The 24,087-nt window shown below is 39.3% G+C and overlaps 1 protein-coding gene across 6 annotated transcripts in view; it reads right to left on the bottom strand.

The window, feature by feature from the left end:
• The window catches only part of spock1 (SPARC (osteonectin), cwcv and kazal like domains proteoglycan 1), a 107,269-nt gene extending 103,130 nt beyond the window's left edge, over positions 1–4,139 (bottom strand). The window contains exons 1-2 of one of the 6 annotated variants that reach the window (XM_005937719.2): positions 3,987–4,139; positions 3,354–3,488 (exon numbers count right to left, since the gene is read on the bottom strand). In XM_005937719.2, the coding sequence (XP_005937781.1) occupies positions 3,354–3,485 (132 nt within the window). In that variant the 5' untranslated portion in view covers positions 3,486–3,488; positions 3,987–4,139. Of the gene's footprint in view, positions 1–3,353; positions 3,489–3,858 lie in introns of all 6 variants that reach the window. The other 5 variants (XM_005937718.3, XM_005937716.2, XM_005937717.2 and 2 more) reach the window with 5 other exon arrangements.
• Between the last annotated feature and the right edge of the window lie 19,948 nt (positions 4,140–24,087).

Genomic DNA, 24,087 nt, shown 5'->3' with positions numbered 1-24,087 from the left:
ACATTTTCCGCGAAAATGACGTCACTTCCGGTTTCGGGCAGGAAATGGCGGACATGCGATAGTTCGCGCTGACCTCTGTTTCACTGTGGGAAGTGTTACGAACAGCTGATCGGATCGGCAAAGCGTGTTTCTGGAATATTATGTTTTTGTTCCTGCAATTCCTGCAATATGCAATTTTTGCAAAGCTATATGTGGAAGAAAACCGTGACCGAGGACAAGTTGATGGCATAAGATGTAAGTACAACTCCTCCGGTTTCATATGCAAAACAAATTATTGCGCTAGCTTACACGGTTCAGGTTCTACAGGGATTTAAAAATAGTTACACAAAACGGAGCGTGCTGCTCTGACCGGCTTTAAAGGGTTAACAATAACAATGTATTGAATAATGACTTTAAAAAATAATATAAAATAGTGTGCAACACCACTGAAGTTTTTTTTACCTCTCTTTTCAACCAACGGCAGTCACTCTCCTCTCCAAATAACTTCTGCTTAGCTTTCCAAGCTTCCCTCGGGTCCTCTTAATCAGCGGTCTCCAACCTTTTTTGCGCCACGGACCAGTTTATGCCCGACAATATTTTCACGGACCGGCCTTTAAGGTGTCGCGGATAAATGAGGGAGGGGCTAATAATCGGCTCAGTCATTTTTAATGATCGTTGAAAGCCCAGATCGTAATCGTGATTAAAATTCGATTAATTGAGCAGCCCTACTCCAGGTGGTACGGCCGGAAGAATTGCAGCCTGGGTTTCCAGTTCTTAGCTGACTGCTGCTGTAGCTCAGTAATACTACAGACTACTCTGCGTAGTCTTCTGCATATGCCTCGGTTGTAATGAGTGGTTATTTGAGGTACTCTTGCCTTCCCATGAGCCTAAAAGCATCTGGCCATGCTCTTCTGGCCTCTAACATCAACAAGGCATTTTTGCTCAGAGAACTACCTCTCACTCAATATTTTCTCTTTTTTGGACCTTTTTCTGTGAACCCTAAGAATGTTTGCATGGGAAAATCCCAGCAGATTAGCAGTTTTTGAAATACTCAGACCAACCCATCTGGCTTCAACAACCATGTCACATTCAAAGCCACTTAAATCACTTTTCTTCCCCATTTTGATGCTTGGTTTGAGCTTCAAAAAGTTATCTTAACAATGCTTACATCCCTAAATGAACTGAGTTGCTGCAATATGATTGGGTGATTAGATATTTGAAATATTAGCTAAACACGTGTACCTAATAAAGTTGCTGGTGACAGTATAAAATAACTAGAAAAATAAAAGCTAGATAAAACATTTGAGCCTGACTGGGAACGTTATGCTGTAAAGGAGCTGTAAAAGCCACTGCTGTAAAAAGAGGGATGTGCTCATTTATAACACAAGACAAAACTAGAGCATCATAGCAAAATGGATTGTGGCACAATGTCATTTTATCTATGTTATTTTGTTTTCATAGTTGCTAGGACCTATTGAAGCTTAAACATATAGCTGAAAATAAAATCTGATTTATTGCCCAACCCTAGTACTGTCCCTGAAGATCACAATTTCCGCAGTCATCAAATTTAGACAGTTGTTTTATAGTTTGAAACTGATTCATACAGAGCAGTCTTCTTACTGTCTGTGATATTAAAGAGTTTGGTGCCAGACACAGGAGGAGAGAAATCACTAGGAATAAATTGTGAAGGAAAGAAGACACAGTTGGACAAATCGCAACCAGCAGGTTTCCCAACATGATAGGTGTGACAGTACACTCACACACAGGGACACAAAGACACATGTAAACACTACAGCAGCTCCCTCATTTGGTTAGTAGCACTGCTTGAAATATTAAACGTACAGTAAATGTCGCAGCCTTTTCCCCCTATATATTTGCTCCTCATTTCCCCTCCTTTTCCTCCTTCTCGTCTCCTGTTCTCAGCTCTCCATTGACAGTTTCCTGTTAATGACTTTCATTTGCACAGGAGACCAGAGAGTGGAATAAAGTGGTCACACACACACACTGCAGGTAGTAAAGCTCAAACTGAATGTATACTGCAATGACCACCTCTCACATCACGGTAACAGTACTATGTGGGGAAGGCCAGCTCTAATAAGGCCAAAGTTACCCCTCTGTCTGCTGAAATCTCTGGGGATTGCAGAAAAGCGCATCATGATGTTAAGAGTATGGCAACACTGCTGTTACTATTGGTCTGGTGATGTGTGTTAGTTCACATTAGGCCAAACCTAAAACATTGGTGGAAGAGTTTGCATCTCAAAATACTTAAAGAAGAGCACAGGCTTTTCCTAATTATTTGAAGAACACGTGTCATGCATCAAGACGTCTGGGTATTCAGATTTATTCTCACTTAAATTATTAAAGATTGCTTGAGAGGTATCTTAACCCATTTAGGGCTCCCCCAGCAGACAGCTGTGTTACACACATAGAGATGGAGGCCAGGCATTTTCCAATAATAGGATGCTTTAGAACTGTTTGATCATCCAGAGTTGATAGAAGATCAAGACAGAGTCCCAATACAGTAGGAACACGGCAGGTTATAGTTAAGGTGCATTGGATACACTTTAATATCTGTTTTAGCAGCTTTAAAGCTGGTAAATTCATGCTGTCAGAAAACACTGCAAACATTTATTTTCAGGTCTGTGTTGAAGATGTGATTCGAACCAAAGACTGCACATTTTTATGGCTTTGTCTTCCATGAATTGAGAATACTATGCAGGATTTTCACCTTACCCTTCAGGAAACATGCCCCTTCGGTTCACCGTTTATGTGCACAGCTTAAGAACACACATACCTCTGCATATAATAGCTGCTACATAAAGTTTGCATTAAGCATTAATATTGTTTTAGGGTAAACAGAAAAGGCTTATGGATAAAAAATAAATAAATAAACATTAACTGCAAAGGTGTTCTGTATGTTAAAATCACATAGCACACGCCCATGTCTTCTGATCCCAATGAAAACTGAGATTAATTATTGTTAATGAAAGCCCTATATAACAGAATGACACCCTATGAGTTTGTGACAGCATTACCAGAAGAAGAAAAAAGGCAGTTCAGTAGCAATATCGTTCAATCAATCAAAGCAAAAGCTGGCAAGAATTCTTCCCCGTCATGTACAGAAGTGCAATGTCTGTCGATAAGTCTGATTGGCTTTCAGCCGGGGTTTGAACCTGCTGAGTTTCTACAAGGTGGATTATGCCTGCTGGCAAGTGCTCAAGTACTCACAGGGTGTATCAAGGGTGCAGTGTGCTCTCTCTCTCTCACACACACACAAATCCAAACAGATAAACACAAACACATGAAAAGATTCGCATTGAAGCTAATTAAAACGCCGCTTTTGGCTAGATGTTGTGTTTCTCAGAGCAACTCACATCTCTGAATCTGTTCCAGGATCTGTCCTTATACTGAGCCACGGTTCCCAGCCATTTCTCATTATTGTTAGCGGAGACCACCGTTTCTCTGCTCAGCAAGAGAGCCACGACAGGTAGCAGAAAGAAGAACATCTTCTGAAAGGAAACACAGAAGAGAAGAGAGAGAGGAGAGAGGCGGGGGTAAGAAAAGAGTGAGAAAACACATGGGGAGCGGAGGATGCTGCAAAGTGTAGATGAAGTGAGATGGAGCACTTTAGAGAACACACAACTCTCACGCTGTGACGCATCATGGGTCAGAATGTCACAATGAAGCAACAAACGGACCCCCACTGAAAGACTGCACGGGGTGCAGAGTGATCATTTCATCAAACTGCTGAGGCTCCATCTAATCGGATTATAAACACTGGAGAGTTGTTACCGCGGCAGATTGGGCACAGCGTAACATTAGCTCGCGAGCTTCCCATCCGCTAATTAAAAAACAGAAAAGAGGAAAAAAAGCAATTACCGGCGTCAACACAATTGCTGCCCTCACGCACCTTTGTCTTGGCTTTCAGCTGCTTTCTCTCAATATCACTTCAAATTTAGATTTCTTTTCAAATTCACACCAGCGACGCGATGCAGTGAACTGCCCACCTGGAATAGTTCGTTGGTGTCCACTTCTGATTCCCGGGGTAAAATAAGTCCACAGCCCCGGGCACACTCCGGTAGAACCCGACTGCTTGTGGGATTGACGGCAAAAGCGAGCAGCGAGGACTAGAGGACCGGGCGCTTTCTCCTCCTCCTCTGTCAGGAGACACCGCCTCCTCTCTCTCTCTCTCTCTCTCTCTCTCTCTCTCTCCCACTAACCGTGTCATTGATTTTCATCAGGGGATTTTTTTTCTGTGTTCACAGTAGAGCGCAGGCAGGATTTGGGAGGCACGTCAAAGCGCTGTTTGGGTGTACATTACAAACACAAATTTCTTGTCAGTCGCGCGCATTTGTTGTGGAATTCGAACTCGTGTCCCCGTAGTTAATACAATTAAATTACATAAGCCACAACTGAGCAGTGCTATGTGTGTCTGAGCGTTCAACGGCTTCATTTCCTATGGAGGATGCGCACAGACGGACAGAGGCAGGGCCCTCTTTTTAAATGAAAGTACACTTCATAAATAGGGCGCATAACCAGGGCTTTATTTTCCCGGGTATGTGACAGTGTATCTGTAAATTATTAATCGACTACTCTGTTGTGCCTCTCTTTGTAGGCCTCTGGTGTCTGTGTGAATGTGTTTGGTTCAGTGAAAAGTTACTGTCGGGTTCTGTACCTATGCTGATGTGAGTAACAGAAATACACTCCTCTCTGTGTGTTCTGTTCTGTTTTGGCGCAGATAAAACCAATGAAAGGTTTAGAACATATCTTTTATCTCCGCAGATTCGCGTACTCTTGCTGATGCTGCAGTCGTTTTCACGAAATAGGCTGCTACGAGGATTAATAAGGTTGTCAAGCAGTAGTCAGGAGAGAAACTGTTCCTTTATTTTGCAGTTCTTTCTCGAACAGTCTGTTTGGGTTTAGGTGTTTCAGGTGCTCCCCCCCCAAAGCTAATAAAGTCGGAGATTCCTGTATTTCACTTACTAGTGTTAAAAATGTGGAATTTAGAAGAAATGTTATATCATTACATATGTTACATATGCTATATTTTTAAAGGCAGTTATCCAGTAGCAATGTGCCATGCTGTAAATTTTGTTACGATCTGTTACCAAGTAAATACAGAGACAGGATTGACGATACCAATACCGATACTTTTGACTAATGAAGGCAGCTTATATAGGGGAGATATCATTGGTTTACTATAGCACACCCCACCCCAAAATTAGTTCACCATCTCAGTGGTGTTTAATACTGTAAATATCGGTATCAATCTGATAAGTAAAGTAGTAGTTCTGATACCAATACCAACACTGAAACTTTTAAGCTCTAAAGGCAGATCATGTAGGGAAGAATCATATTCTGTGTCACATTCTGAATCCATTTTCAGGACCATTTAATAACTGTGATTTTTACTTTTCACAGTGCAATAATTAAGTAACACAGAAAAAAACATCTCTCAGCTTTTCATGTATTTTGAAACCTTTTTTTTTTTTAGACCTGGAATGTAAATGTGCCCGTCTTGAAAGCACTTTGGGGCAAGCTCTGTTGTTTAAGTGTGTTACATGAATAAAACAGACTTGATAAAAACACATGTTTATTAGATTCAGGCATTTTTCACATTTGTGTTAATTAGTAAAATATGAATAAAAACATTTATTTCACACAGTTTCATGGACTGAATATTTTATTTGAATACCTGAATATAGTCTATAGGCAATCAGTCTGCTAAAGTAACAATTACAAAGACCAGTGACACTTTAACACTCCTGAGTGAAACATGACTTTCACCACTGTCTGAGCTACCTGGATATTCTTTGCCTCTCTGAAAGGACAGTGACAGTGACCTCTGTCTCTGTGCTGGGTGTCTGGGTCTGTCTGAAGGATTTCCTTCCTCCTGTCTTCATTTCTTTTGCTGCTTATTCCAGGACAAAGCCCTCGTTTTGGTCTTTCATTTATTTATATAAGTCAGGGTTGTTGCCACAGTAAAGAATTTTCTTCCAACAAGCACCACTTTTTTAAAGGATTTTCATTTACTGTTGTAAAGTGCCTCTACACGATGCTCCACTTTCTCAGTCACTGTAACCAACATGTTGCTGCTCAGTGCTACTGAGTTACATGACTGCAGGACATCTAAACAGTAGTGAAGGGAGCAGGGGGTGGAGCAAAGTGTGCTTGCATGAGAGGAGCTTTATTTGCACAGACATATCTCCTGTGTAATGAATGACTAAACTTAGAAGAGGCAAACAAACCAAAGCATCAATCTTATTATGCTAGTATCGATCCAATATCAATATCAGCGTTGATACTGATACTACTGGTACTCGGACTGAACTTCCCACCTCTATTATCCAGTCATAATTAAACTAAACTAAGGAAATATATTTTCTTAGAAGACCCAGCTATGTTTTGGGGATCATTGCAAATATTTTCCAAAATGAAGTCATTGTAAAGCATAAACAATCAAAACAAAGAATGCAAAAAGTAGGAGCAGAAGAATCATATTAGAATCCAAAAAATATTGCTTTTTTATATGTAAAGCTGCTGACATTTAAGTTTGAGTTTTTCTGTTCTTTATTATGAAAAGCAAGCCCCTCTCGAAAATCCAAGCATGCCATTCTGCATCATATGACCTCTTATGGAGGTTCAAGAGACATACATTTTGAATACTTGTGTCTAAGATCTTTTTGTTTGGGAACGTTATAAATATTCAAAATTGTCTCTGTGTATGACAGGACAAAGGTGAAGATATATGTAACACTGGTTCTTTATTATATTATTGTAGTTTTGTCCCAAGTGGAGGAGTTCAAGTATCTCGGGGTCTTGTTCGCGAGTGATGGGAGAAGGGAGCCGGAGATCGACAGACGGATTGGGGCTGCAGCTGCAGTAATGCGGACGCTGCACCGGTCCGTCGTGGTGAAGAGGGAGCTGAGTGTAAAAGCGAAACTCTCAATTTACCAGTCGATCTACGTCCCTACCCTCACCTATGGCCACGAGCTGTGGGTAGTGACCGAAAGAACGAGATCGCGGATACAAGCGGCAGAAATGAGCTTCCTCCGAAGGGTGGCTGGCCTCTCCCTTAGAGATAGGGTGAGAAGTTCGGCCATCCGGGAGGGGCTCAGAGTAGAGCAGCTGCTGCTCCACATCGAAAGGAGCCAGCTGAGGTGGTTCGGGCATCTGACAAGGATGCCCCCTGGGCGCCTCCTGGGTGAGGTGTTCCAGGCATGTCCCACCGGGAGGAGGCCCCGGGGCAGACCCAGGACACGCTGGAGAGATTATATCTCTCGGCTGGCCTGGGAACGCCTTGGTATTCCCCCGGATAAGCTGGAGGAGGTGGCTGGGGAGATGGAGGTCTGGGCCTCTTTGCTTAGGCTGCTGCCCCCGCGACCCGGCCTCGGACAAAGCGGATGAAAATGGATGGATGGATATAAAACTTTAGACTTGTTCAAACAATACAAGAACTTTGTGAAAAAAAAACATAGTCATCAGTACCTTCTCTTGTGGATTCACATTTTTTATATATAGTGCATTTTCAAAAGTCTCAAGCCACTCCACATTTCTTTATATTTTGCTAAGAAAAGAAAAGAAAAGAAAAGAAAAAGAAAATACGGTGCAGCAATTTATTTAAACACATACAAAAATGGAAATACTATATTTAAAGTAAAAAATGAATTTGTAAATTCTAACAAGCAGTATTTGTTATGCGATTTTATTTTTCAACACATCCTGAACTCTCCTTGACAGGTATGCTGGTAATTTCTTTAAGTAGCTTCCAGAAAACGTGAATCATGCCCTTCAGCCTTCGTTGGAAATATCTTTGCTCTTTACTGGAGAATAGAGTATATCTGTTGGTCCAACCTCAGATTCTGGAGGAACAATGCAGTTGTGGAAAGCTGGACCAATTCTTTATCTGTTCAAGGATACTCAAAGGTGTCTGGGAGCTTGCCCACCCAGTTTTGTTGACTTGGTGAAGGCACAGCCATGTCTGTATCCATGTCCTGTTCTGTTGTACAATATGGCTATCTGAACCCTGTACAATAACATAAAGAGCTTGGTCTGCATTACTCCACAAGTGATATTCATTCTTTGGTGGGTGTTGGACTCTGCCAGTGCAGCTATTGGTCACTAATTCTGTTCATAATTTTCATAGACAGGATTTCTAGGCACAGTGATTGCCACGGTGCATGGGGTGGACCAAGTGGAGTGAGTGAGATGGACCCAGGAGCAGACAGAAGTGAGGAGGCGGAACTTGAGTTGCAAACCAAAAGCGAGCCTTTATTGTGGCTGAAAACATCAATACAACTCAAACGAAGACAAACATGGGTGAGAGCTAACTGAAAACCTACACTGGGAAAACTAAGATAACTGCGCCAACAGAGACGATACCGAGGAACTATGAACACAGGAAGACTGAGGACTTAAATACACACATGAGGTGATCAGGAGAACTGGCGACACATGAGGACACAGCTGAGTTGAATGAACATAATGAAACACAGGGGCGAGTAACACTGGACACACTAACATGAGACAGGGACCATCAAAGTAAAACAGGAAACATGACAGGCACAGACTAGACACTGAACTAACCTAAGAACAAACTCTTAACCAGAATAACGCTGAAATTTAGGATTAAAATATTCAAAACAGGAAAACTAAAGAATCAGAAAATAAACCATAATACAGAAAAATACCAAAATACAAGAAACTGAAAATGCTGGGTCAAAATGACCCAGAACCGTGACAGTGATGGGCAGATGGTATCTGGTTAATTGGTCTTAAGATCTCGTCTCTGCTTTTAAAGAATGATGTGGTTTTGTGGCTTCATTAAAGAATAATCTCCAATACACTGGGGCAGCTTTCAGCCAAGTGTGAAAGGGCTGGGAGGAAAGTAGCACCTCAAAGTTTGACACCATGGTCCTCAGTTGCAAAAGGGTTTAGTGCCCACTTCAGATTGGGAATGAGTTACTACCCCCGATGAAGAGAGGAGGTCAAAGCAAAGCTGGCAGTTTACTGGTTGATTTAATCTCTTGCCTTCACCTTGGTCACAAACTCTGAGTAGTGACCAAAAGAATGTGATCAGGGATACAAATGGTGAAAATGAGCTTTCTCTACAGAGTGGCTGGCTTAGAGTTTTGAATTGGCTCGTAGTGGAGCTGCTATTCCTCCACACTGAAAGGAGCAAATTAAGGCGGTTCAGGTATCTGACAAGGATGCCTGCTAATCTTCTAGGTGAGATGTTCTGGGGATGTCCCACTGCGAGGAGGGCCTGAAACAGATCCAGGACACGCAGGAGAGATTTAGTCTCTCAGCTGGCTTGGTTCTTGGTGTCTCTGCTTAGATTAGTGGCTTTACAACCCAGACCCAGATTAGAAAATGGATAAAACGATGGCTCATTTTTCTGGTGTAACTTGAAGTCTTAAGTTTTAGTTAACTTTATTAATAATAGGATCTTCTTTCAAAACATATTTCTTACTCTTGTATTGTGTACTGTGAAGCAGTAGGTGAAAGCTGAATTGAAAAGTCCAATAAGCAGCTTATGAGCTAAATGATTATGAAACACTTGAGTTTGACATTTAGGAGCTCATACAAGACATTTATACGCAGTATAAATTAATAGTTATGTAGCTTGTGTTAAATGGTACTCTGACATTTATAGTAATACCGGGTAAAGTTGGAGCAAGACTTGGAAATTAGATTAAGCATTTGTCCTTCAGCTGCCAAATGCCATTTCTTTAGCCTTGTAATGTACACTGAGAGAGACTCTACAAGGTACACAACAATAAACACCAATAAAGATACATTTTCACCAAAGTTAATTGTTTACATTAAGGTTGGATTTTGCAATACATTGTAACATTTTTCATTAAAAATACTGATGTCAATGATTGCACATTGTAGGCATGTTAAAAAAATACTAAAAGAATATCTGAATTATGCAAAAGAAACATGGTTGAATGGATGAATGGGCAAGAGATGTGAAAAGACTTTTACCAACCCTTTGCTCAAACACATGCTTGGAAATAAAAGCCATGGTGACATATTCACTGTTTTGACAGTTGTTCATTGTTATTGAGTTGTTATACCAGATTAGTCATGTCACCCCTCTCTGTTTATAAAAGATACAGTCCAGGCTCACTTGAGTCAGATATTCTGACCCAAACCCCATTGTGCGAGAGGCAGGAGCAGCTGGGAGATAAAGTACAAGTGTGGCAGTAGGAGAGCCAATTTTGAATAATAAAGATCAAAAAATATGAAACAAAGCAAAGGGAAGCGGGGTGTCCCAGCAGTAAGTTTATAGTCACGCAGCTCCCACACAGTAGTTGCAGATGGTGAAAGAAAAAGAAAGATGGTGTAGAAAAGGAAAACAAGAATGATGAAACAAAATTAAGCTTCTGTGTGTACGTGCGTGTGCGCGCATAGGTATGTTAGAGGCAAGTGGGAAAGAGATGAGAAGGGGAGGCGTGCAGAAGATGTTTAAAAGTAGGCAGTGTGGTGTGTTTCTTAATGAGCTTCGTGTCTGTAACATTGGCAGGGAAACTCAGTTTCACTCGAATGACTCCAGAGAAAGGCTCTGTCAGTCTGCCTGAGCACAGACCGTAATCATAAACCCTATCAGCTTCTGAGATCCTACCTGCCTGGGTTGTCCCACTGTGCGAGGTGAAAAATGTTAGCAAATATGGCATTTCCATCACACAACAATTCACATCTCTGCTCGGGGCTCTTGGGGGCATTTATAAATCCAATTACACCTCTGACGTTCCACATAGGATGAAAAGAGAAAACTCATAGAGCATGAAACATACCAGCAAATTGGATGAGAGTATAAATGTCTCAGCATCCCAATAGATATTTTTATATGCTATATAGATATCCTAATCAGTTCCTCATCAAGACTTCAGCGCCAGTACAATGTGCATGCTGTTGACATGCCCAATGAGAACACAAGTAATTTAGCATCCAAATAATAATGAGATAATGTTCAGCATGTAAGTACATGAAATTACCATAGACTCTTTTAGAAACAACTTCCAGTCAGCTCTCATATTTTTCTCTGTCATGCAGGCTCTATTGCAATTGCATGTTATCTTTTTCAAAGCACAATTATGGATGTCTCTTGTTGTCACTTCCCTCAGAATCTGAGTGGAAAAGTAGGTTTGTCCAGGCTTGAAAACGCCTTGACAAACAAACATCAGAAAAGCACATTTCTTTGTGGAGATGAAAAGTAGTTTTGGCCTCAGAAATAATAAGGGAAAATTTAAGAAATTAAGGGAAAAGAGTTGTGAACTTTGTTTGGTCCCAGCAAACAATACAGATATTGGATTGTCAAGGCAACTGTGGAAAAAAAAATAATTTAGAAACCAAGTTATTGGATTTTAACCAACCGGTTTTGATTGAACTGGTTTTACATTTCTAGATGAAGACATCTGTTATGTTACTTTCAAAATATTTAAATCACAACCTCACAGAAGAACTGTGTGACAGGTAAACGCTGCATGTAAGGCAGCTCCCCAATCATCTACTTAAACTAAACAATTAAACAAGGATTACACATTGATCATTCAGTTTTAGAGATGCTGGGAGGTGGATTTTATTTACCTTTGCACAGAGCTAAGTTGGCTCTCTGATCTTCCACACTTTGTGCTAATTTAAGTTCATTTGCTGCTAGAGGTAGCTGCATGTTTAACTTTCTCAGTGAGCAGGGAACTGCAGGCAGAGGACTGCTTTCCATGGTGCTGCAGGCCAGTGAATCAGAGGACTATTGATTGACATTCAGTGGAAGAACAATGATGACCTGAAATATTGAACTACATTTCAAAATTTGTCGGTACTATTTATCCAGCGACACTATCTGAAAAGATATTGTAGACCTGTGTGGGAGCCCAGCAAAGGAGCTCACAACATGACACCAGATTACTGATGGCTTACTATTAAAAAGAAACTTGGATTCCTGAAAAAGGCATGTCATCATCATTACTGTCTTACATTTCTAGCTTGACATATTATACTAAGTCTGGCAGTGACAAATGTAGATGATAAGAAAACAAATCAGGTATGAGAGAAAAGCAAAACAAAAAGGATAAGCAACAGAAATAAACTTTTGCTCAATTTTAACCTAAGTACGGCATAATATAGAACACTAGCAAGCAAGACAAGCCACAGACAGTAAGGCACACAGCATGGCTATGGTCAAGGACAAGAAGGCTAGTAGTGAATAGGTAAAGAGCCACCTTAATGGCATTCAGTAAAAATACAGAAAATACTTAACAAGCTTTAATAGCACTGTAGTCTGTCAGCTATTCAGGGTTCAAAGATCCCCAAATGGTTGAGCTGATATTCCACGAGGAGGACACAACAAAGGAGAAAACAGTATAGTGTTACCAATAAGTCATGGAAGAGAGAAGTTATCTTCCCACTGCAGCCCTCTGTTCGGACACAACGAAAAGAGAGGTGCTCTGCAATGCAGCACAGCATCGAAAACTACTGGGCCTCCCTCCAGGGTAGCTGTGAAGAGGCAACACACAAGGTGACCAAGGTTTCTTGACTCGGGCAGTTAGAAGAGTCTTTCTCAGGAGGGGTTACTCTCCAGAGAAACAGCAGCACCCTAGAGAAGCATCTTTGACACCATTTACTGCACTGGATGAAAACAGTGCATTTTCTATCCCTCTTCACACAACTTTTAGAGAAGTTTCCTCTCATCACGTTTGAGTTCAGGTAATAGAAAAGTTATACTTTTAGTTTATTGCTATGCCATGCTCCTGGATGGACTGTGTCTTTAGACTTGGATAATTGTTTTTTGCTGAATTAAACCTAACAAATGGTCCTTCACAAATGCATTTTTTTGTTGAAATGCTGGTTGTCAGCATGCAGTCACACAGGACAGCAAAAATATGGTGTGATATAGACCTAAGAGATAAACTAAACTATGTGTCAGACTTGCCGGGCAATGTTGGTAAAGATTCATCCTTACTGTTAACAAGATACTTTTAATGTCTCATTTTCTTTCTTCCAACTGTGCTTAAAAAGTTAGATGTGTAAATGTTCTTGAGTACATTTCACAAAAATACTCTTTAAAAAAAAATAAAATAAAATTGGTGCTACTTCTGATGAAGGATGACAGACTTCAGTTATTAATGTGTTCAGGCTTAATGCATTAAAACTTTTATAACAAGACAACATGGGATGCGTAAGATAAGATAATCTTTATTAGTCCCACACGTGGGAAATTTGTAAGTTTCTGTTATGGGGGATCCCATATGGAAAAGAAATAGTAAAAACTTATAAAAGACTTGCATAAGATGTGGCCTACTTCATATAGTGAATCATGTAAGGCTTATATGATTTACTTGTGAAAGTGGCCACTGCTTCCTCTACCTGCAGTGATAGAGGAAATTCTGCAGCTGGCTATAGTGGTGGGCTCAGAGCTGCCTCAGAGTGGGAGGAAATAGATTACCCTTATCAAAGTTTTCTCAAAGGAAAGTTGCAGCCATGAAAGCTAATTACACTGTGGCTCCACAGGGAACAACTACAGGATCTACTGATTTCCTACATTTTATTATCTCTAAGCTTTGCTGACAGGATTATGTGCACAAAGTGCTACTCATGGTAATATTTCATATGTAGTTACATTACTTTATGTGTGATAGCATGTGCAGTGTGCTTTCACTGCAAATCTTCACTGCAGGCACAGGATTTGGCGTCCTTATTATGGATCTACTGGGCTGCTGCCAATATTTAAAAGAGATAAACAAAACAAAGAAGAAAAGAAAGGAAATAGAGATTGTAGGGAAGAAGGATGATCCACAAGGAAGACATGAGCAAAAAGTTTATCTGAACCAGAGACTATACATAAAATCTGGATGCAGCCATCTATACATTGCTGACTAATGTTTTGAAACCTTGCGTTCATGATGTGGATGCTGAAGTCGTACGCGGTAGCGAACTGTTAGTTACAGTGTAGCTCGCTTTTTCATCTATTTAATCCCAATTGACCATAAATTTGAAAATGAATGTAATTTTTTTTTTCTACACATGATGTGAAATTAGAAATTGAGATTATAAACTAATTGGAAAATGGTTTACCAAAGTTCCAGTATAATAGTAATGAAAGTTGAAGATTTTAACCATCTTTTTTTGTTTTTTGTCCCCATCAGGAGGTTGGTAGGGATCCAGGGGACTCTTCCAGCCAGTAGAAGCAATGCAGCTTAGAGGTACTTGCACAATGGATTTACTTTTCAGACCCACATGATCTTTAGTCTTTTGTCCACACACCATCCCTGCAGAGAACTAGTTAATTATCATCCAATTAATTTTCAGAAACAGTTCTCCTGACACGTTCAAATCTGTCTAATATGTGTGAACTTGTTCTAAGCTGTCTCTTTCACCACTGAATAAATCAGTCATTCCTTCAAACGTTTGACATTGACAATGATTGACTACCAATTAAAAAGACTTTTCTCTTTCTCTGTCTTTCAGTCCATCTCTACATGTCTTTCCCTTCATTTTCCTTTTGTTCAGGTCAAAATAATTCCAGCAGAGCACTCTTAGCATTTTGCAGTCAATCTAAAAGACAACATTTTGTCACGCCTGATGGAAAACGTATTAATATTCCAAAAGGAGGCATCTGAGAACCGACTGGCAAAGTTCAAGTGCAGCCTGACACACTGATCACTTATGCGAGACAAGTGATAAAATTGTAGATATGCATAAAAAAAGATCATTCGATTTTTGAAACAAATCTATTTAATAGAAAAAGTAAGTAGAGAAACCATGTCTCTTATCTCATCCTAATGCTATATTTGCAGTATTTCTAAAGTAGCTGCACTTGTAACTCCTACCTTAGTTGTGTGACGATGGTTGTTGCACAGGGGCATGGATCTTTTGTTTGTCTTTTGCTTTTTTGCAGCTGAACTACATGGGAAATCCAGAAAAAAACCCTGTGGATCTTGCATTAAAACTTGCAGTAATCACTGTGGAAGAGGAATCAGATTTTACTCCAGTGCAAGTGGAGTATTTATGTGGAGCCATGTTAACGTTTGGTTTACGTTTCTATAATGGTTTGACTTGTAAATCTGTGTTATCAGAAAATGGGCCCACAGGGGACATAAAATCAGCTTATAGTCTTGTTTTTGCGCAGTCTCATCTCATTTGTGGAAAATGAAAAATGAATGAATGAAATACACAGCCCTTTGGGTATTTTAAATGACTTCATGTCTTACTGTATATTAGAGCACACCCTTGGTGATGCTGCTGCCCCGTGACAACACTGTATCTAAAATAAGTCAGCTACCTTTCTCACTTTATGAATCATGTTATAATAAACTTATTTTTTCTTTTTCCTCTCTCTTTTTTATGTTTCCTTCCTCCTTTGACTGCAGTGATTTTACTTTACAGTATATTCTCACTTTTTGTTGATAGCCTTGGATTCAATTGAGCTTTTCTCCCACTTCAGTTATATTCCTGCACTTCTTTCAAGTGGGCGATCACACAACCATGTCATCTTCCCTCTTACTCATCTTTTGCTTTAATTACCCTCTTTGGCCCATTCTTTGTCTCTGTCAGAGTATTTAATCTTTTTTCCTTTTCCTGTCCGCCTTTCACCCCTTTCACCCGTGTAAACACATAACAATATCTCAAGTTTATTTCATGTACTTTCCACCCTCTAACTTTACATTACATCCCCACATTTCAATCTCTTCCACCTAATTCTCTGTAGACATCAAATAGAGGATAATGGCTCCCAATAATTCTCAGAACTCCCTCGTATCTGTTTCTCTGGGTGTGACCCAAATTGTTTTGGAGAGGCACGACATGGCTACTGGTGCCAGAGGTCCTTTTGTTGGGCAATGATTCAGAAAGCTGTAAACATTCATGCACTGAAACACACACAAATAGTCAGAGAGACAACACAGCCTTTTTTGTGCTCCATAGCAGGGTGAGTCAATTGTTGGCCTTGTGAGCATCATCAAATCCTTTCCAAGCTAGAGGAGCGATTATACAGTCACAGCAGAAATTACAGCTGCTCAGCAGAGACAGCATCACTGTTGACAAAAAGTTGAACTCTTTAGAAGATTATTTGGAAATTTGCAACAGACTAGTCTCACGAGAACGTTAAACATGACATCTCCTCTTAAACAACACAATGCCCATTACTCCACGGAGAGAGAGAAGGAAAAAAAGACATGACCAGATGAGAAGTGGACTCCACTATACACTATGAATAACCTATGTTTTATTCAGATTTAGGGGAAGCAATAAACTCTACCCGAGGCACTCACTTGGATGTTCTCTATTCTCTTATCACACTAAGAAATAACTTTCTGTACACGCACAAACATACACATGGGGTGTGAAGTCTAATCCCAGCCTTCTGTTACCACAGCAGCCACCTGTGATGGCTTCCTCTTGCCCTCATTGCTTTCTACAGAAAAACAAATGAATCCCAGGTGAGGGTAGAAGAGAGAAAAGGAGAAAAACACGGAAAACAAATGAAACACAGCCAGGGGTGCCAGGTTGGCAGCTTATCAGCATGTAGTAACTTCAAAACAACGCACGAGGCCTGAAAAAGACACAAGATAATACCTAGGACAGTAAAGCAACTGTTAAAACAACAATAAACAACTGACTTTTTAACAGTGTAGCAGTAGTTCACATAAGGCCACAGCAGAACGTGAAACTCAAATACTATACATACTGTTCTTTACATCCTTTTTGTGTTATTTTCACACTACTTCTCTGCAACATTTAATAATCTGGCAGATTATTTTGTGAACCTTTGATAGAGGCTGACCCTAAAGCTGAGGACCTCTATACTAAACTAACCAAAAGCGTTAAGTGTATAAATGAACTAAAACAAGTTCCACAAACAGCTAAAACAGTAAAATAGCAATTAAATGTGTTGAAAGTTATTTTACTAAAGTGGTATTTCAATGTGGGGAATTAAGTTGAACCAAAGTATTTTCACATTGCTGTACTGGTGCTTTTATTCAAGTGAAGGATTTTAATAAAGGTCAAGATGGTGTAAATCAGACCACAGCACACCTCTTAAGAGATTTACACTTTAACTGAAGCAAATGAAGCTACAATAAAGCATCGAAAATTATAAAGGCTAAAGCAGTAATCTAGCTTCAGTTACCAGCCTCTCTCTTGCTTTTGAAAAAAAGAAAAGAAAAGATTGCTTCTGTGACTCAAATGAAATAATGACTCTGCCTATAAAGGGACTGGCTGTAACAGCAAGTAATAAACAGCAAGTTGCATGAAGGGCAAAGAAAAAAATCCCCCAAGCTTCAGACTCGGAGGTTGCTGCTACTCTTATGAGGATGTAAGGGGAGGAGGGTCAAGTTATATCTGTCCACCGTAATATCAGGGGAAGGTGCTGCAGAAACCTCGAAACTTTTTGACAGGTTTGTCTATAAGAGCTGGTGGGAAACTGAGGGCCGTTGATGTGGATTAAAGCTTGAAAAATTATCTCTGACCAATGTGTTCTTTGCAAAACTCTTAACAAATCTGTTGTTTGGTATACAAAAAGTCTGTATAATTAGATTTGGAGATTAAATCCTGAATTCATGCTTCCATCGTGTGGTAGTCTGCAGGTGTGCCACCAGGGATTTGGGGCCACGTGACCGACCCCCCCCCAAAAAAAACCCCCTCTGAGTGGTGTTTTTAATGATAGCATTATTAGATTTTATTTTCTGTCACGGTCCGCGTGGCAGACTGTGGGGATGTGGAGGAATATGGAGGACCCAAAACGCAGGACTCATTGATGAAGGCAGTGCGTTTATTTACAGTGATGTAACAATCCAAACAACAATAAATCCCCAATGCGATCCCGACTCCTGTTCCGTGTCTTCTCCCTTCTCCCGTGCTCTGTGCTCTGTCTCCGTTCCTTGTGTACAGTCTGTCTGCTGCTTCCTTGTTTCCACAAATCCTCCTGGGGAAACACACATACAAAGGCAGCCATGAGTACCTTTACATAACGGCAGACTGGCACTTACTTCGCACATTTACTGAGAACTGATGGAAAGTCACTCAACAATCCAGAGTTGAGGAGCTGTTAGCCACACTGCTTTGTAGCTCCCCAACGATGCTTGATCAGCTGCAGGTGTGTGATCATTTCCTTAGCTGTGGCCAGCCACCTGGCAGGGCACACCCACAAGGCCTGAAGATGCCTGTAAACAGGTGCTCCCAGATACACCTGCATCCACACACGCACACACCCACACATACCTGCCAATACACAAGCATGGTACACAGGAATAGCAGCAGTGCAGAAGACACACACATCAAATAATAATAATAATAATTAAATTCTCATCTATAAAATGGTGTAAAAGTGTTTTCTTTTAATGTGGCTATCCAACTGTCTTACCGCACTAGCGTTCAGCATCAGCTAGGAGCGCACGCACTGGGCCAAACCAAATCGCGATATAAGGAGGGGGAGGAAGGGGGGGGCAGAGTAGAGGCTGGGTGGATTTTATTCTTTGTTGCCAAAAACAAACAAACACATTTATGAGAACCATGTGAAAGCAAACATTATTTTAAGGTGATAGGTTAATAATTTTCATAAAAAAAAACAAAAAAACAAAAACGACTGTTCTACTGCTTTCTGGGGCTGCTGTCAGTCATGTTCCCTTAGAATCGTCATCACTTTTCTCTCCCTTAATGCGGCCCCTGGTAGTCTACACACGAAAAGGCAATGTTGAATCTTAAGAGTTGCTGTATTTGCTCTCTTTTGTCAAGTGTAGCAAGAAGGAGTGGGTCACGAGAATCTATTGATCTGAGCCAAAGGTCAAATCTCAAATACTGGATTAAATTAAACTCAGATCAAATGTGAAATACAAACAAACAAGCAATCCATTTTTTTTTCTCAGACACTCTGGACTGGAGTTAATGTGCCTGGGAGTTCCAACAGCCAATGCTAGATTAGCCTGTTAGAGTGCCCTGGATGTGCTATCGAGCCCCTTCTGTAGTCTCTGGCTCCCAGTATTTGGATTTATATGTTTTGGACACCACAGTCAATACTGCCTTACATGAATTTAATTTGTTCCAAATTCAATCATCTATGTTTATAGTTTTACCTGTTACTTAATGCTACATTTAAAATTTTAAACAAGTGTTTCACTGAAATTTAGCCAAAATGTCTTGTTTGTAGAGAAAAAAGTAGCAGCAGGGCTTATGAGCACTGAATTGTTGCCCTGGTAACCTTTTTTCTTTCCAGTGGTTTTTGCTGTTATAAAGGGAGCAGAGATATTTTACTGTCTTGATTTCTTTAATGTTTTGCCTAAAGACTAAAAGTATTAAAAACTATAGTAGCAGTGCTTGCCTTTCTGTTTTTATTTCTTAAACATCACAGCATATAATTCATTCAAAATAAAGCACTCATATCACAGTCTAATGTTAGCATGGTATCATGTGTCTTAACTAAAACTTACAGTACGAAATTCACAATTTTGGATTTACTTAGTCCTCATAACTGGAGATAAAAAATCTTAGAGTTAGAGTTGGGGCTAGGGATGGGTTCTTCAGGGATCAAGTTAACAAACAAACTTTGCTGCACTACAAAGCTAGGTGAAATGTAACCAGAACTGTGCTACAAGTATGTAAAATCATACATTTGGTGTATTTTCTTTAGAACATTCCCCTGATCGGTCATTAAAAGGTAGCAGAAAAAATGGCAGAAGCTGCTGACAGCAAATGAAAGGATGAGATAGAGAGAGGAGTCTGAAACACAAGTCTGGGAAATTTGACTGACTAACACGTTCACACACAGTGGGTGTTTCCAGCAAGCATGAGGCAAGAATATGCATGCAATTTGACAGCGTCAACTCTCCCCTGAGAGAACCTCATGCAGCATGCAAAGCTTGTTCTGTAGACATTAGCCTGGTCGAAATATTTTGATTTTTAACCTGAAGTTTAATATATATTTTCAATAAAAGTATAAATAGCCACAACATCAAGAGCATTAAAAAATACATTTTCTAAGTGAAATTAAAACAAGGTTATAACATTCCAGCAAGACATATTGGCTTGTATGTATCCTTCATCCTGTGGTCACCTAAATATAACATTTTCAATCGGGACTCAATAAAAGAGGATTACAGCTGAGTTTCCCCCCAAATGTGATATTTGTCCCCAGACGTCTGCCAGAAATTATATGCTTTAAAAAAAAAGAAGTCAAAAGTCAGAGGGGAAAAAACATGTCTGAACTATGTAATTTAAAGTTAGAATTCTGAGAAAACTGGAAGAATTTTGACAGTAATCACAGAATTCTGAAGTTTTCCATAATTCTGAGGAAAAAGGTCAAAATTCTGAATTTTGGGACAAAGTCGGAATTTTGAGAATAAATTCTAAATTCTAAGACAAAAAAACTCAGGATTATGATTTTAAGCTGAGAATCTTTTTTATGGTTCTGCAAAAAAAAAAAAAAAAAAGTGACAGAATTCAAAATTCTGGAATTTGGCTTTTCCCCCCACTGATTGTTTATTTCTCTTCAGTCTTGATTAAAAAAAAAATAAGTCAGAATTTAGACTTCTAAGGGGAAAAAGGCTAAATTATGAGATTAAATTCAGAATTCTGAGGAAAAAAACCTCAGAGTTCTAACTTTTTAAAAATCTTTTTTTACTGAGTTCAAAATTTTCTGATTCTGAACATTTTCTCAGAATTCGAAAGCAAGCAAGTGACAAACAAATCAACCAACCAAAAAAAAAACAACAACCCCCAAATAAAAACATCCAACCAAACAAATATACAAAACAAAAGTACATTTTTTGGATACCAAACAGTGCTTCTATTTTTTAAAAATCTTTTGTCCTTTGAGATTCTTTTTTTTTTCAGTCGCCCTAATCTGTCCCTCATCTTCTGTATACTTGCCATCTTTCTATCAGTGTTTCATTTCAAAAGTCAAATTCTGAAAAAGTCATGATCCCAAAATTATTTCCGTAGCATAAATCATCATCTGTACACTGTCCATCTTTTCATTATCAACATATCATTAATCCCCTGCAGTGAATGAGATGAGAGATGAAAAGAAGATAGCTCTCTGAATAAGGAAGAGCGATAAGGCTGTTTTGTAGGCACTGCTTCAACTCTGAAAAGTAGCACAGAATGTTACAAACATTTTTATCTTCTTCTAATCAGCAGCACCAATAATGTATGCAAAAAAAAAGTTTTTAAAAGTGGGAGGATGAACGGAAAACAATGACTTATTCATCAGACTCAGTTCAGCTAAGAAAAATCGATTTACATACAATAGAATCTGAAAAATAAAGAGAGAAACAAAGGCTAACACTGTAAATCAGTGTAATGCCGCAAATGCAGTCCAATATATAACAATAGATCTTGTTACTCTACATTCAGACTCTTCCACTCCCTTAACTCCCATACCCAAGGTTTCAGCAAAACAAACACATAATTATCTTTTCTACAGCACAAATAAGGGGTGGAATTAATTAGGCAGCAGTCAAGTTTCCAAAATACTTCTGTGCATCATTTAGCCCTAAACTAATGAACGAGAGGATTGCATAAAGAGAAAGCCATCATTAATTGGCAGATTATTTTTTTTGTAATAAGTGTGTGTATTAATTCTTTCTTATTAGAGAATGACTAGAAAAAAAATGTTACGGCTCAGTATGTCATGATCCTGGGTTTCGTACCCAGCGTTTTCTGTTTGAGACTTTTCTATTTGACTTTGTTTTAGTTTTCAGTTTAAATATTCCCGTTGCTTAGGTTAGGTTTTCATTCTGATTTTGTATTCATTGTTTTCTTTGTTCTATGTTACCCATACCTAGTCTGTGTTTCTGTTATATCTTCTGTGTTTAGTCAGTTTTGTTTTTGTTTACTTTGGTTTTTCAAGTTAATGTATTTTAGCAGCAGTCTCAGTGTTAGTTTCCAGTTTTATTTTGACAGTCTCTCATCCTGTGTGTGTTGTGTTCAGTTTTGCTTCCCTCTTGCTTGTTAATTGATTCTGTTCACCTGTGCCTTATGTTCCCCAGCTGTGTCTTTTCCCCTGATTCTTTGTCTTGTCATTGCTGTACCCATTTTGCAAGCATGGGCGCCCAGTTTGCTCATGTAATCAGTAAGTTCTAGTTTTCTATAAAAGTAATAGTTTTCAGTAATTCAGCAATAGCCAGTTTAGTAGCTTTTATGCTCTCTTTTTTATTTATTATACTTGCTTTTGTGAAAAAAAGCTGCTGTTAAAGAGTTTTGCTGTTTTTATTGTAAAAAATGCACACTGACAACAAAGAATTAATGAATTAATCAAATTAATTTCCAGACACTCAAGAAAATTTAGTAAATTATCATATACAAGTTTGTAAACTATTAATATAGGTTTGAATGATAAAGAACCTTGAAACTGGCTGCTTTATGCTAAATTCTCTCACAGGCTTGGTTTAAAAAGTGTGAAAATATAGTCAGAACAAATGATCCCAGTACTAGTTAATGTCTGGCAAAAGTCATATATACCATGAACACATCTGGCCCCACGTGTTTGAGAAGCACAGGACTCGTGGATGATTATATGGTCAAGAGAAGTCCCTTTGTAACTGCACAGGAAGTCAAGAACTCTCTTGAGTATGTGGTTCATGAGAGATATCCAAAAAAAAGAAACTGAGTTGGGGAAGAACAGAGTAATGAAAAGCCACTCAAAATCCATCAAAAATGATGACAAGTGGACAGTGTGGAGAAATACAGAACAGCTTATGACCCAAAGGAAACCTTCTCATCTGCCAACAATGGTGGAGCTGCTGTTATGACCTGGACTCTCAGTAGAATAGTCACCCTGGCATTCAGTAAGTGCTGCAGTGCTGAAAGCAGAAACAGGAGAATGCACAGGAGGAGACAGTGTGTTCAGATTTCACAAAATGCATCACAACTCACTGGGCAAGATTTCATCATTTAGCAAGATAACAGCTACCAATGAGCTTTACTGCAACAAAATGTAATATAACCATTAGTGGCTTGAGTCAATGACCTGATCTTAGTCCAGTCCCAGTTAACCTGCAGCAACAGCGAAGGTCTGAGAGAGCAAAACAGCAGACATAACTAATTAAAGCTATGAGTTGTTTTTATATTTGCATTGTAAAATTAATCAAATTAAAACGAAATCTAGACTATTCCATACAAAAAAGGAGGATAGATGCATCAGCAGATTGTAATTGACTTTTTGAAATGAAATGACCAAATGACAAATCATTTAATACATAGAATAAAATACGTCCATTCCTTGAATTAGTGAAGTCTCACCAAAACCACCACAAAACAATACATAGATGGACCAGTGAACATTGATACATTTGTGGAAAATCATTTTTGTCATTCTTAAAATGTAGAGAACATCCTATCTAAACAGAATCCCTGTTCATGGACTAATACGATGAAAATCTAAAAAGATGAAATGATATTAATATGGATCAAACAACATGAATAGTTTATAAACCCCTTGGGAAAATTTGCTCATCATCTCTGCCTCACCCAGCATCTCAGAGGGAGGCAAAGGAGAGCAGCGCTGGGAAATATGTATCCTTTCATCCTCTGCTTTCCACTTTATCAAAAGTAATCAGTTATGCATCCACCAAATAAGATAATCTATCCCTGTCAGTGTGTAGGTAGCAATATTTACTTGTGATTGCAAATATCATGTTGAGGCTCATTTCCTTTTCTATCTATATCTACAGGGTGTTCCTTTCTTTTGTAGAAAATATCTGCTTTCGCCATTTTCCTCCCACATGAGCCAAACGTCAAACACACACAAGAATTCAAATAATATTAGGATACATGCCAGCACATATCACAGATACCACACAAGTGCGGGGTCATACACTCATGTATACACACACGCAGACAAAGACTGACAAAAGAACATTCAAGTCTGTTAACCCCCCACCATGTTTGAGAAACCATAACCATAATCATTCTTTCTTTCTGTGTATACTTTCTTTGAGATTGTATTTCTTTTCCAGAATCTCTCCATTAATCTGCCGAAACCTGATTTTCATGACAAACAATAAGACACGCAGACTCACTCCATCACTAGTGCCAGAGAGCCAGATGGAGGAGGAGGAGAGGGGAGGAAGAGAAAGGCACAGGGTGGGGGATGTGACAAAAAGGATGGAA

The sequence above is a fragment of the Haplochromis burtoni genome, unplaced genomic scaffold (assembly GCF_018398535.1).
Source record: "Haplochromis burtoni strain Fernald_Lab_line unplaced genomic scaffold, NCSU_Asbu1 Contig_236, whole genome shotgun sequence".
Taxonomy (NCBI): domain Eukaryota; kingdom Metazoa; phylum Chordata; class Actinopteri; order Cichliformes; family Cichlidae; genus Haplochromis; species Haplochromis burtoni.
This window is presented reverse-complemented; position numbering and strand designations above follow the sequence as displayed.